This window comes from Emydura macquarii, unplaced genomic scaffold (assembly GCF_026122565.2).
Source record: "Emydura macquarii macquarii isolate MOO-44397 ecotype Brisbane River unplaced genomic scaffold, CSIRO-AGI_Emac_v2 contig_2205, whole genome shotgun sequence".
NCBI classification, from domain to species: Eukaryota; Metazoa; Chordata; order Testudines; family Chelidae; genus Emydura; species Emydura macquarii.
In genome coordinates, this window is record NW_027132342.1 from 2,672,547 (window position 1) to 2,686,666 (window position 14,120).

At 46.6% G+C, this 14,120-nt stretch overlaps 1 protein-coding gene across 1 annotated transcript in view; it reads left to right on the forward strand.

Moving 5' to 3' along the window:
• The window catches only part of PIK3C2G (phosphatidylinositol-4-phosphate 3-kinase catalytic subunit type 2 gamma), a 262,202-nt gene that overhangs the window by 244,697 nt on the left and 3,385 nt on the right, over positions 1-14,120 (forward strand). The window contains exon 33 of the mRNA XM_067558969.1: positions 1,069-1,194. Coding sequence (XP_067415070.1) covers positions 1,069-1,194 — 126 coding nt within the window. The remainder of the gene's footprint in view (positions 1-1,068; positions 1,195-14,120) is intronic.

Genomic DNA, 14,120 nt, shown 5'->3' on the forward strand with positions numbered 1-14,120 from the left:
TTGGGAGATCCTAAGAGAGGAGAACAGGCACTGCTATGCACAAGCCAACAGTAACTGACTAGGAAGAAACTTTCCCCTACTCCATAATTGTTCACTTATGGATTTCTTGCATCTTCGTGTAAAGCGTTTGGTAAGGACTTCAGAGACGAGAGATTGAGCTAGATGGATCGCTGACCTGATTTGATTCCTATGTTTGTAGGTCGCCATGAACAAGTATATTAGTTTTCAGCTCCTAATCTGTGTTCTTCTCTCTTTCAATCCTCTTAACTCTCCTCGCAACTAATGATCCATTCACAAAATAGACCAGACTCTCTCCCAGTTAACTAACCATCCTGAAATCTCCATCTCCTTTTCTAAAGGCCAAAATTATACCTATCTCTATCCACATCTGCACCAATAGTTTCCTTCTTGATCTCCATTTGGTCCTTTCCCTCCCTGTCCTTGCTGATTCCTGGCCCAATCGTCAATATGTGTAGTGTTAATGGGAGACTAAAGAAGGTTTGCAGCTGTGTGGAGGTGGCGATGGGAGAGACTTTATCTATATAAGAATCCCTTTCTGCCCATATTGCTGCTGAAAATGCTCTTGGACCTTCTGTGCTAGCATCCTTTTTGGCACATCCTTAAAAACAATCAATTGTCCCCATATCAGCATTGGAACTGGCTCTTTTTTTAAAGGTTAAAGTCAATAGGAGCTGTTTGGCTAAACTCTGGTTCCTGTGCATTGCTTTGAAAAATGTAAGGGTATATTGCATACCAGTTTCACATGAATTAAAGTGTATTGATGCTTAAGGGGTTTTCCCTTAAAATTTTCCACATTTAATACTTTTATTATACTTATTTTGTTCTTTTATTTTTTCATTTATTTTTTTCCCAACATAATATGAGGTTGAATTCTGTGTATTTCTATTGTTTACATTGATGAGTACTCCATTTTATACCAATTAAACTTTGTCAGTATAATAAATCTCTTCATGTCTGGTTAAAGTCCAGATTTAATTTGGTACCTCTCTATTTGTTTTCCTTGATAGAAACACAGATAGTCATATTGATAATCCTTTTGTTCTACAGCATCTCCCAGATGGCTCTGCCCCAACTGCACAGGCTGAATTTTATCTTTTACCAGATCCTGATGAAGTCAGCAGGAGAAAAACGAAAGCAGTTCCAAAAAGCACTGACCCTACTTATAATGAAATTGTAAGTGTTACTCATTTTTCTTCCAACATTTCTTGGTTTTTTTTGTCTACTCCTTTACTGAAATAGCAACAGAGCTTTGAGGACTGCAATAACTGGTACAATCAAGAAGCAGGGACAAATACAAAGGTGAAGTGTAAACACTGACAGTCTTCCATTTTGCTTCTCATTCTCAGTGTTAAAACAGTTTCCTTATGTATCTACATTTAGGAAAATAGTTGAGTAACTGTTACTGTTCAGTCTTCTGCGGTAAATATAGTTCTGTGTCAGATCACTAAAGCCAACCATCCATTGCACTAAAAGTAAGTTTAATGCTTTATTCACATTTGTACCATAATTTTAAACAGTACTATATTAATGAATCTAATGTACCTGCACAAAATAGACAACCAAACTAGCTTTCACTGTACTAAATAATAGGATGGATGGAGTCTCACATTGGTATCCATCTACGAGGGTTCAGTGAACATTAAAAATGAACACACCTATGTGAGATCAGATTGATGAGAGAACAGCAAACATGATTGCATGCAGGACAGACAAGATTGTGCAAGCCCATTGAAGGTTGTTGTGTCCTTGCTTTGTGCTGGTTAAGTTTTTCACATAAGGTGTTGATGAGCCTTGCTTTAAAGCAGTTAATGGCAACATGGCAAATCTGCTGCCACGTTGCACTGTCATTGGATGTTGTTTCCCAGTTACTGGAATAGGCTGACAAGCTTTCAAGTGTGATTTTGGTATATCTTTATACCGTTTGTACTGACAACCATGAGAGCAGGTACCTTGCTTTAATTGACCAGAAAGTGTAGCTTTGGGTATTCTTGAGACAGTCATATGAACAAGTTGCCCAGACCAATGCAACTGAGCTGTTATGAGCATTCTTTGAATACCAGACATCCAATAACAATTAAGGATTTCAGTATTACAAATCTTGTCCTACCATTTGACTCTGCAAACAGACTAAAAACAGTGCATATGATTATGTTTCCTGATATGGGGTGATATGTTGTCTCACCACCTCAGTTCTGGGTCACTTTCCCAAGAGCAGTGTCATCGGTCACCACGAGCGTCTACACATTGTGAGGACAACAAGAAAAGGGTGGTAGCTGCAATATAAGCAGGGACAATAAGCACTCGTGGACAATCTAATGGTAGTACCAACAGGGCATAGGTGACACTGCTGCCCTTACAAAATGCCACAGATGCACAAAGATGGTAATGGACTAAATAATTACACAAATAATAAACAACTTAGTCTCTTTTCATGCCAAATTTTTGGCAACTTACTGACCTATGTAATCACTTCATTGACCTTTGAAATGCAGCCACCTCTTGGGTGAAAAGAAGCAACCATATAGCTGCACAGTGCAGCACTACAGGACAGGAAGTGACATACACTATACTCTGTTGAAACTGAAGAAGGGATTCAAACAGAGTATGCAAGGAAGCAATGAGTTTTAAGGCGTTGATAGTGATACATAGCACGTCACAAACACTAATTGATTATGCATCAAAACACCCTTGTTAGGGATGGTACCCTTCCCCTTTCTATAGATGAGGAAATTGAAGCATGATAAAGTTAAGTGTTTTGCACACAGACACAAGGTAAGTTAGTTAGCTTTGATTGGAGCCCATGTCTTCTGATTTCCTAGTCCTGTGGTTTTTACTTCTAGACAAAGCTCTTATTCCACGTAGTAATTGTCTATTAAATATCTCCAATTAGTCTGTACCTTAAGTTACACTGTACATTTTCAATGCGTACTGAAAGCAGGCTTCAGCAAATAGTATTTACACTTATGGCTGAAACAGCTAGAAGTTGGCTCCCTATGGCGCCAACAGCAAAATTAAATGAAATTAGACTTTATTTATCTGTTGTGTTTAATTCTCTCCTATTAGCAATTTAAGTTACAGTGGAATGGGGTTGAGTGAGTGTCACATAGACAGCCCTAATAGAGTTCTTCTTCTGCCTGGACACTGACCAGGCTCTACCTCAATAGGCGCATGTTCTTTGAACATCCTGAGCATGAACAGAGTCCAGACACTGTCCTTGGGTGGGGTTGCTAGGCACGCGCTTGGAGTGCAGATCCTTTGTAGCACCCTCTCCTGACAGCTGTAATCCCTCGGTCCAACTGCCTCACTTTTGGGACTAACACGACTTCTCCCAGAACTCAAGCCACATAGCTTCTCTGGGTTTACAGTTTGACTCTCCAGGGACATATGACATTGAAAGCAAACAGACACACAGGTTTTGCACAGGAATCTAAACACAATTTACTCTTTACTTAGCAGAACGAGAAATACACATATCTAGACAAAATAAACACACCCATATGCATTTCCCTGATCAGTTTCCTCACCACTTTGGAGAGTTCTTTGGGCTTCGGCAAAGTCCTGTGTTGTGTCCAGGATCCTTCTACTGTAGCTCAGAGCTTCTCTTCAGAATCATAGAGTCTCTCTCCTCTCTCTAGGCCAGTCAGCTTTCCCTGATCTTGTCTGGTCCCATAATTAAACCGGACACCCCTGCTACACAACCTGCCCATCTCTCCTCCCCAAAGTTTCCTGTGTCTCTCAGACTTTCTTGAATTTATATGTACCTCCACCAACACCTGGTTTCTTTTGTTCTGCTGCTAGTGATTTTCCACTCTCCACTTCACTAGCCCTCTGGAGAGAAACTTGGTCAAACTGTTTTCTCCAATCAGGCAACCTCCTTAGCATACTCATTGTTCAGTCATATAATAAATAAAGCACAGCACAGGTGTTGAGGTTTGTAATTTTCCATTGTTCCTGGTTTGGCAGAGACCAGGGACAACAAAGCTACAATCTCAATGGTGGAATCTACCACCATATAACCAGCATTCAATGATACAATAATTTCATAACAACTTCATAACCTCAGTTCATAAGGTGTACATAAACAGATTCCCCAGATCATCACACTGAGATTGTTCCTCTAAATTAAAAATGTCTTACATATATTTAGCACCCATCATCATGAAAGATTCCCTAAATATTCTATACACCATATACCTCCAGCACCAGTAAAATGCTGCAATATTTGTGGGGGAGAGCAGCAAGCAACCTGTACTCAGTGGGAGGAGTGTTAATTTTGGCCAAGGACCCAGGAGGAAACTTCTGATTTTAAGAAGAGTACCATGGAAACTTTAACACTGACTGAGACAAGACCTCCAAATTTTAAGAGCTCATCTGAATGACCTCCATGCACAGTGAAGCACGTGGCACTCAGTCTAGTTCACAAAGAAGAATTGAGCTGGCCCTGTTGGGGACCTCTGGTTCAAACTTGAAGCTTCTTACACAGTTTAATAACCCCGTGACTATACCACGCTGTGCATTCATTTTCCATGTCTGTAAGTGATGGACACAAGCAAAAGCAGGGGTTATATTTGTGTGATCCTAAGGGAACTGGAAAGAATAACTAAAAACACAAGTTAGTCTTCTTTTAAGTTAGTTACTGTTCAGGAGGCTAAATAAAGTAATGTAGTAGCTCTCTTTATAAGAATTCGCAAGCTTTTATTTAAGCCAAAGGGCTAGAAGGAAATTGTATATTTAATTTTGCTCTGTGTTGGAGGCTGAGGAAATTCTGAAATGTGCCTCTCTTGAGTATATTTGGTTTTAGTTTTGCACTTTGTATAACTGCCTGCAGAAAAATATAAGCCTTGTTTTGTTTTCTTTTTTCCTCCTGTGTGAGACTGAAGATATGGAGGTCTGGAAGGTGTGTGACATTATGGAAAATAGACTGTGTGTTTTAGAATCACTGTTAGCGGGCACATTTTTTGCTGCTGCTTTTGGACTTTGTTGCATTAAAAGCAATGTAATCTTGGTTTAGAGAGATGCTTTAAAGAGAGGATGAGGACAAAGAATATGGAGAAAAGAGATGCAGGGTTGAGAGAGAGAGAATCACTGATAGGCTGATGAAACAGGGAAAGGAATAAATAGGTATCATTCAAGAAGTCTCAATTTCTTTGTCAGTGAAAAGAGCTGCAAGAGGTAGGTAAGGGATGAAAAGGAACTAAACCAGAAGAACTTAGATTTCTCAGAAGTGATGGTTCAAAGATGTCACATCCATAAGTGAAAAGGAGCAGGACCTGCTGCTTTAGTTCCCCTTCAGGGTCCTAAGACTATATTGAAACATTGGTAGCATCAGCTATGTAACATGTTATGGGCTCATGTTTGCTCTCAATTTATCTTTTTTCCTCCAAAAACAGGAGAATATGCAGTTTGGACTACTGACAGAAAATCTAGAAACTGTGCCATGGCTAAGGAAAGAGAAACAACTGTCCCTTATTTGAGATTAAAATTTCATTAGACTCGTCATATGTCAGCCACACTTAAGTCTTTGGAGTCAGGAATACCTGAATCTTCTAACAGCTCTCGCACTGATTTACTGTGTGACCTTGAGCACTTCACTTCTGTTTGATTTGAATATATAAGTGGCAAGAATGATTTTTAAACAGTGATTTGAGAATTGGACTGGACTGCATGTGACATATTGGCAGCTGATAGCTTTAACCCTGTGCTGTGTTTTCACCCTAAATCCTTCAACCTTTTTTTCTGCACACACATCCTAATTACATATTCCTTGTTTCCTCTGAATTTGCAATGTCTTTTAGAGCCATCTCATAGGGAGTGATTGAAAGCCATGTAGACTGTACTCTGTCCCTGTAAGGAAAGGCAGAAAGAATAGTAAGAGGCCAATATGTTCCATCAGGAGCAATTTAATTACCTGAAATTCAAAAAAGAATCTTACAAAAAGTGGAAACATGGACAAATTGCTGAGGAGGAGTACACATAAATAGCACACGCAGGTAGGGATAAAATCAGAAAGGCTAAGGCATAAAATGAGTTACACTTAGTAAGGGACATAAAAGGCAATAAGAGGTTCTTGAAATACATTAGGATCAAGAGAAAGATGAGGGAAAGTGTAGGTCCTCTACTTAATGGGGAAGGAGAGCTAATAACTGTTAACATCAAGAAGACTGAGGTGCCCACTCTGCTTCTCTCTTTACTAAAAAGGTTAATGGCTACCAGGTGCAGCGCAATTAATATTAAAAATAAAGAGGAAGGAACACAAGCCAAAATAGGGAAAGAACAGGTTAAAAAATATTTAGATAACTTAAATGTATTCAAGTTGGCAGTGCCTGATGGAATTTATCCCAGAGTACTTAAGGAACTAGCTGAAGCAATCTCAGAACCATTAGCAATTATCTTAGAGAATTCATGGAGAACAATTGAGGTCCCAGAGGACTGGAGAAGGGCAGACATAGTACCTATCTTTAAAAAGGGAACAAAAAGGAACTGGGGAATTAACTAAAGACCAGTCAGCCTAACTTTGATACCTAGAAAGATACTGGAACAAATTATTAAGCAATTAGTTCATAAGCACCTAGAAGATAATAGGATTATAAGTAGTAGCCAACATGGATTTGTCAAGAACAAATCATGACAAACCAACCTAATTTTCTTCTTTGATGGGGTAAGAAGCCTAGTGGATAGGGGTGAAGCAGTAGATGTGATGTTAAGGCTTTTGTTATAGTCACACATTACATTCTCACAAACAAACTAGGAAATGTGGTCTAGATGACATTACTATAAAGTGGGTCAACAATTCATTGAAAGACCATACTCAAGAGTAGTTATCAATGGTTTGCTGTCAAACTAGGAGGGTGTGTGTATTGGGTACCTGCAGGGCTTAGTCCTGGGTTCAGTACTATTCAATATTTTCATTAATGACTTGGCTAACAAGGTGAAGAATATGCTTATACAATTTGCAGATGACAACCAAGATGGTAAGGGTTGCGAGCACCTGGGAGGATAGGATTAGAATTCAAAACAACCTTGACAAATTGGACATTTGAACTGAAATCAATAAGATGAAATTAAGTAAAGACAGTGCAAAGTACTACACTTATGAAGGAAAAATCAAATGCAAAATTACAATATGTGTAGGTGGCTGTACAGCTGAAAAAGCTCTGAGGTTTATATTGGCTCACAATTTGAATATGAGTCAACAATGCGATGCAGTTGTGAAAAAGACTAATATCATTCTGGGGTGTATTAACAGTAGTGTCATATGTAAGACATGGGGAGGTAATTCTCCCGCTCTATTTAGCACCGGTGAGGCCTCAAGTGGGAGTACTGTGTCCAATTCTGAGCACACACTTTAGGAAAGATATGAATAAACTGTAGAGATTCCCAGTGGAAAGCAACAAAAATGACCCTGAAAGTAGGACAAGGAAGTAATGGTCTTAATCTGCAGCAATGGAGATTTAAGTTAGATATTAGGAAACTTTCAAACTATAAGGGTAGCTAAGTACTGGAATAGACTACCAAGGGAGGTTGTGAATCCCTATCATTGGAGATTTTTAAGAACAGATTGGACAAGCACCTGAAAGGGATGGTCTAAGTTTACTTGGTTCTTCCTCAGTACAGAAGGCTGGACTTGATGATCTCTCAAAGTCCTTTCCAGCCATACATTTCTATGGATTCTATGAAAAAAGGTGCTACGTAAGTGCATACATTTAAGAAGATTTGCAATACTCTAGTGATATAAGTTAGCCTTTTGATAGTTCAGGATGTATTATAATCAGCACCAGGACTGCCAGAATTATCTTTTTTTAAAATTAGATGGTATACGTAAAAAGATATGAATAACCTTCCTTAACCTACATTTTCAAAATGGATAGTGTTTTAGTCATGTCATTCCCGCTAACTTTTACCGCTCTGAGAACTGATACATTCATCTTGAGCTCTTAATCCCACCCCATCTTCCTTCCTCAAAATAGAAAGAATTCCTTCCTACTTTCCTAATTCTCATGCTTTATCTCCCTCAACCTTACAAGGGAGTTTTCTCTCCAGTCACCTCCCATACAATCCTTTCTTCACTGATCTCCTATTCAGAACTACTGGATGTTTCGCTGTGTGTTATGAAACAACAGTGACATTGAACTAAGAGATAGTGGAATGGTTATATATAGTAAGATAATATATTTTAACACATAAGAGAGATTGGAGGTTAATGAATAATTGGGTCAGTTATTAAATAGGGGAAGCCCATGTTCTGATGTCTACCTGAGCGATACATGAAAACGAGGTTACTTACCAGTAACTCTTGTTCTTCGAGATGTGTTGCTCATATCCATTCCAATATAGGTGTGTGCGCGCCCCGTGCACAGATTCCTGGAACTTTTTCCCTAGCAAGCCCCGCAGGGCCAGCTTAGGCGCCCCCTGGAATGCCGCGCTCATGTCACGGTATAAAGGGCGCTGCTGGCCCCACGGGTCCCCAGTCCCTTCTTTCTGCCTACTCTGACAGTGGGGACAGGGGGTGGGTTTGGAATGGATATGAGCAACACATCTCGAAGAACAACAGTTACTGGTAAGTAACCTTGTTTTCTATCTTCGAGTGATTGCTCATATGCATTCCAATATAGGTGATTAATTAGCCATACCTTGGAGGTGGGTAGGAGTTATCGGTGACCTGCTCTTGTCAGCACGGCTCTGCCAAAACCCGCATCTTCTCTCGCCTGCTCCACGATGGCGTAGTGCGACGTGAAGGTGTGGACCGACGACCAGATCACTGCTCTGCAGATGTCCTGCAGGGGCACTCGTTCCAGGAAGGCCATGGATGAGGCCTGGGCTCTGGTTGAGTGTGCCTTCACAGCGCCCGGAAGGGGCATCCCTGCCTGCTCGTAACAGGCTTTGATGCAGGCGGTAATCCAGTTGGAGATTCGCTGGGTGGAGACTGGTGAGCCTTTCATCCGATCCACCACTGCCACAAACAGTTGCGACAACTTCCGGAAGGGCCTGGTGCGCTCGATATATAGGCCAAGGTTCGTCTGACATCCAGCGAATGCCACCTCCGCTCCTCCTCCGAACTGTGTGGTTTAGGGAAAAACACGGGGAGGAAGATATCTTGATTACAGTGGAACTGAGACACCACCCTAGGCAGGAAGGCCGAATGGGGCCTCAGCCGAACCTTATCTTTATAGAAAACCATGTAGGGGGGCTCCGAGGTCAAAGCCCATATCTCGGAGACCCTCCTAGCCGATGTAATGGCCACCAGGAAGGCTACCTTCCAAGACAGGAGGAGTAAGGAGCATGTGGCCATGGGCTCGAAGGGGTGTCTCATCAATATGGTAGGGACCAGGTTGAGATCCCAGGGCGGTCCCAGACCTGAGGGAAGGTCCTCTCCACCCCCTTAAGGAACCTAACTGACATGGGGTGGGAAAACAGGGACCGCCCCTCCATCAGTTGGTGGAAGGCCAAGATGGCTGCCAGGTACACCTTCAGGGAAGCCAGAGCTAGGTCCTGAAGCTTAAGGTGCTGCAGGTATTCCAAGATCGCCTGTATAGGCGAGAAACTTGGCGGTATACCCCTAGACTCAGCCCAACAGGAAAACTGCCTCCGCTTGACTCTGTACGTAACCTGTGTGGACGATTTCCTGCTACCCAGCAGAACCTGTTGGACCTGTAAAGAGCAGGCTCTCTCTCCCTCTGTCAGCCACAGTCTCCATGCCGTCAGGTGGAGGGAGTCCAGGTCCAGGTGCAGCAGGCGCCCCTGGTCCTGGGAGAGCAAGTCGTAGTGCCTGGGTAGCGGAATCAGCGCGGTGATAGAGAGGTCGAGCAGCATGCTGTACCAGTGCTGCCTCGGCCACGCCGGCGCGATCAGAATGATGTCTGCTCTGTCCCTCTTGATTTTGAGAAGGACTTGGGGCAGGAGCGGGATGGGGGGAAATGCACACATCAGGCCCCCCGCCCAGTCTATAAGGAACGCGTCGGACAGGGAGCCCAGCTCGCGACCCCAGAGCGAGCAAAACCTCGGGCATTTCCTGTTCCAGGCTGACGCGAACAGGTCTAGTTGGGGAACACCCCACTCTTGGAAAATTGAAGTCACTATATCCTGGTGCAGTGACCAGTTGTGGCGGGGTGAAAAACGACCTGCTGAGGCAGTCTGCCTCGTCGTTCCTGACCCCGGGGAGGTGAGAGGCTCATAAATGAAAATCGTGCCTCACTGCAAAGTCCCAGAGTCGAATAGCCTCCTGGCAAAGAGCTGAGGAGCGCGCTCCCCCCGTGCCTGTTCACATAAAACATGGCCACCGTATTGTCCGTGAGGACCTGGACCACCCTGCCCCTGAGGAATCTGAGGAAGGCCTTGCAGGCCAACCGGACTGCTCTGAGCTCGCGTACGTTGATGTGCAGAGCTCTCTCCTCGGGTGACCATAGCCCTTGGGTGCCCAGGTCGCGACTGATGTGGGCTCCCCATCCCACATCGGATGCATTTGTGATGAGAGTCACTGATGGGCCCAAGTCTCTGAATGGAATTCCATTCATCACATCCCTCGGGTCCCTCCACCAATTGAGGGATGACAGCACCTGTGGGGGAACCATGTTAGTGAATGTCTGTTTGGCACATACACTGAGGCCAACCATGCCTGGAGAGGCCTAAGCCTGAGGCGAGCCAGCCTCACCACATACGTAAAGGCTGCCATGTGTCCCAACAGCTGCAGACAGTGTCTGGCCGTTGTCGTGGGGGACCTGTGGAGATTGGATATAATGCCATTGCCTCGAACCGAGGCTGTGGGAGGAAGGCTCTGGCCTGTATAGTGTCCAGTGTGGCCCCAATAAAATCTATACGCTGCACTGGGGTAAGTGTGGATTTCTGCTCGTTGATGAGCAGCCCCAGTCTGGTGCATGTTGCGCAAGTAAGCCGTAGGCTGTTCCTTACATGGGCCCTGGACGTGCCCCGGATCAGCCAGTCGTCCAGGTAGGGGAAAATTTGTACCCCTCTGCGGCGCAGGTGGGCTGCCACCACCGCCATGCATTTTGTAAAGACCCTTGGTGCTGAGGAAAGACCAACGGGCATGGCCCAAAACTGGTAGTGGCGCCCCGCTACCACGAACCTTAGGAACCTCCTATGGGCAGGTAATATAGAGATATGAAAGTACGCATCTTTTAGATCAAGGGCAGCGTACCAGTCCCCTGGATCTAGGACCGGAATGATGGAGGCGAGGGAGACCATGCAGAACCTGATGCATCTGATATACTTACTCAGACGGCATAGGTCTAAGATGGGCCTAAGCCCCCCTTTGGCCTTGGGAATCAGGAAATACCTTGAATAGAATCCCCTCCCCCTCTCAGTCACAGGGACTTCTTCCACCGCCCCAAGCTCTAGGAGGGAATCAACCTCCTGCACGAGGAGCTGTTCGTGGGCAGGGTCCCCGAGGGGGAATATCCTCGGGGGGAGTCGGGGGGAAGGCTGTAAGTTGCAAATCACCTCCAGGACCCAACGGTCTGTAGTAATGGCTTCCCATTCTGCATAGAAAAGTCGAAGCCTTTCCGCAAACGGTCGGTTAAGATCCAGGGGAAAAGGAAGAGTGCCACCCTCGTGCACACTATAAAAAACGTTTATTGGAATTACCCCCTTTGGGAGGCCCTTGCTGGGCCCCAGCAGAGGACCCTTGCCGGCCTCCTTTGTTTGGCCCCCGGTAGCGCTCCCAACCTCTCCTCGGTTGGGCGGGTCAGGGAGCCGTCTCGGGGGGGGGGGGGGGGGGGGGGGGGGCAGTTGCCTCTGGGCTTGAGGCCGGGACTGATGTCTCGAGGCCTGGGGGGTACACAGCCCTAGGGACTTCAGGGTAGCCTGAGAGTCTTTTAGGGCATGGAGTTTCTCTTCTGTTTTCCCAGAGAATAGCCCGGTGCCGTCAAAGGGGAGGTCCTGTATGGCCTGCTGGTCCTCTTGTGACAGGCCTGACGCTTGGAGCCAGGAACAACGGCGCATGATGACAGCTGAAGCCATGGCCCTGCTAGCTGTGTCCACCGCGTCACTGGCGGATTGCAGGGCCGCGTTCTCCACAGCCTCTCCCTCTTGGGTCACCGTGGCAAAATCTGCCGCTTGGTCAGGTAGTAACCCCAATGCAAATCTCCACAGCGATGACCAGAGATTGTACTTCCCCAACAAAGCCTGGTGATTTGCTACTCTAAACTGCAGGGCTGCAGTAGAGTAGATTTTCCTCCCAAAGAGGTCTAGTTTCCTCCCATCCTTATCTTTGGGAGTATTCCTTTGGTTCCCCTGGCGGTCTCTATGATTGGCTGCATCAACCACTAGAGAGCCGGGCATCGGGTGGTTGTAAAGGAACTCAGAGGCTCCTTAGGCACATAGTACTTCCTTTCTACCCCCTTTGACATAGGAGGTACTGAGGACGGGGTTTGCCAGAGGTTTCTGGCAATTTTCATGACTCTGTCATGTACGGGGAGGGGCGCTCTTGAAGGGCCCGCCGATCCTGATGGCCCAAAGAGGGGATCCTCTTCCTCAGACATGAGTTTAAATTCCATGCCCAAGTTCTCAGCGGCCCTTTTTAGAAGGTCCTGATGGGCCCGGAAGTCGAACAGGGGAGCCCTGTGATCCCTGGCCACAACATTGTCTGGAGACGAGGAGGATTGAGGAAGGGGCCCTGTAGAGGGTCCCTCCTCAGGGTCTGAGTCTCCCTCCGAGTCATGCCCCTGGGTTGGCTTGGTTAACAGGGGCGCTGGCAGGGCTGCTGAGGAATGCAGCGACGCAGAGCCTTGAGCCACTTGTGCACTCCATGGCCCCCAATAAGGCCATTGCCACGGTCCTTGGCCCCATCCCGGTACCAGTATGGGTTGTGGTTAATGCGCCGCAGCATGACGGCCACCTGAGCCACCAGAGCGGCACCAGAGTGCCGGCGGGAGGACGAGGCCGAAGAAGAAGAAGAGGTCGTGGATCTGTCCCTGCGCCGAGATGTCTTGTGATGCTGCTTGCCCCCTCGAGAGCGGGAGCGGCGTCGGTGATGGCTGTGTGGAGCAGATCCGGACTGCACTGCTGCCGGTGCCAGAGCCATCGGTGCCAGGGCCATCGGTGCCGATACTGTTGGTGACGAGATGGGTGGTGGGACCGCGAAGGACAGCGGTGCTGAAAATTCTGGGACCGTGTGGAGGACGGCCGGATCCCCGGTGCCGTCGGTGCCAATGGTTGTGGACTGCTGTCCCTGGATTGGCTGCAGCTGCAGGACAGGGAGCTGGAACGGTGCCGTGGTAGGCTCCGCACCAGAGTCTGCGAGCCTGAACTGCGGTCCTTGCCGGGGTCGGAGCTGGATCTCTGACGACCCTGGTGCCTGCCTCGCAACCGCCCACGGTGCCGCGGTGCCAAGGCGCTCGACGACCTAGAGTCGGAGCTCGGAGGGGAGCCGACACTCTCCACCCTCCGTGACCATCTGGGGGGAGACTTGGATTGTGGATATCTCCACCCACCAGGGCCACCCAGTGCGGGTTTTCCCCAAAATGCAGGTCCCTGAGCCCTCGGTCAAGGGGGGGACGGAGGCGTGGGCATGGCCATGAGGGCACGTGCCGCAGTAAACGCCTCCGTCGTCGACGGCCCTTGCAGGGGCACTCCCCCATTCCCAGGAGTCGGGGGAGGCTCCCTGCGTGGAGACACTGGTGCCAGAGTAATCTCCATGTCACGTGGCTGGAGCATCTCCTTGATCGCTCCCTGCTGTCCCGGTAGCAGGGAGGAGTCCATGGGTTCGGCCTCAGGCCGTGTCTTTTTCTTAGGCACCTTCAACTTCGGTGCCAGAGGGGCGCTCCGCACTGACGATACACTCGGTGCCGTCAGGGACCGCGATGGTTCAGATGCTGGCCAGAGCGCGGACTCCATCAAGATGACCTTCAGCCTGGCGTCTCTCTCTTTTTGCGTCCCGGGCTTGAAGGCCTTACAGATCCAGCACTTGTCTCTTCTGTGCTGCTCTCCGAGGCATTGGAGGCAGCGGTCATGAGGATCACTAATAGGAAAGGCTTTAGAACAGAGGTCGCAGCTTTTAAAGCCTGTAGAGCCTGGCATGGCTCTGGAAAAAAACCCTTTAGGGGTACTTACTCTAAACTATTCAACAACTATTAACAACTACTTAA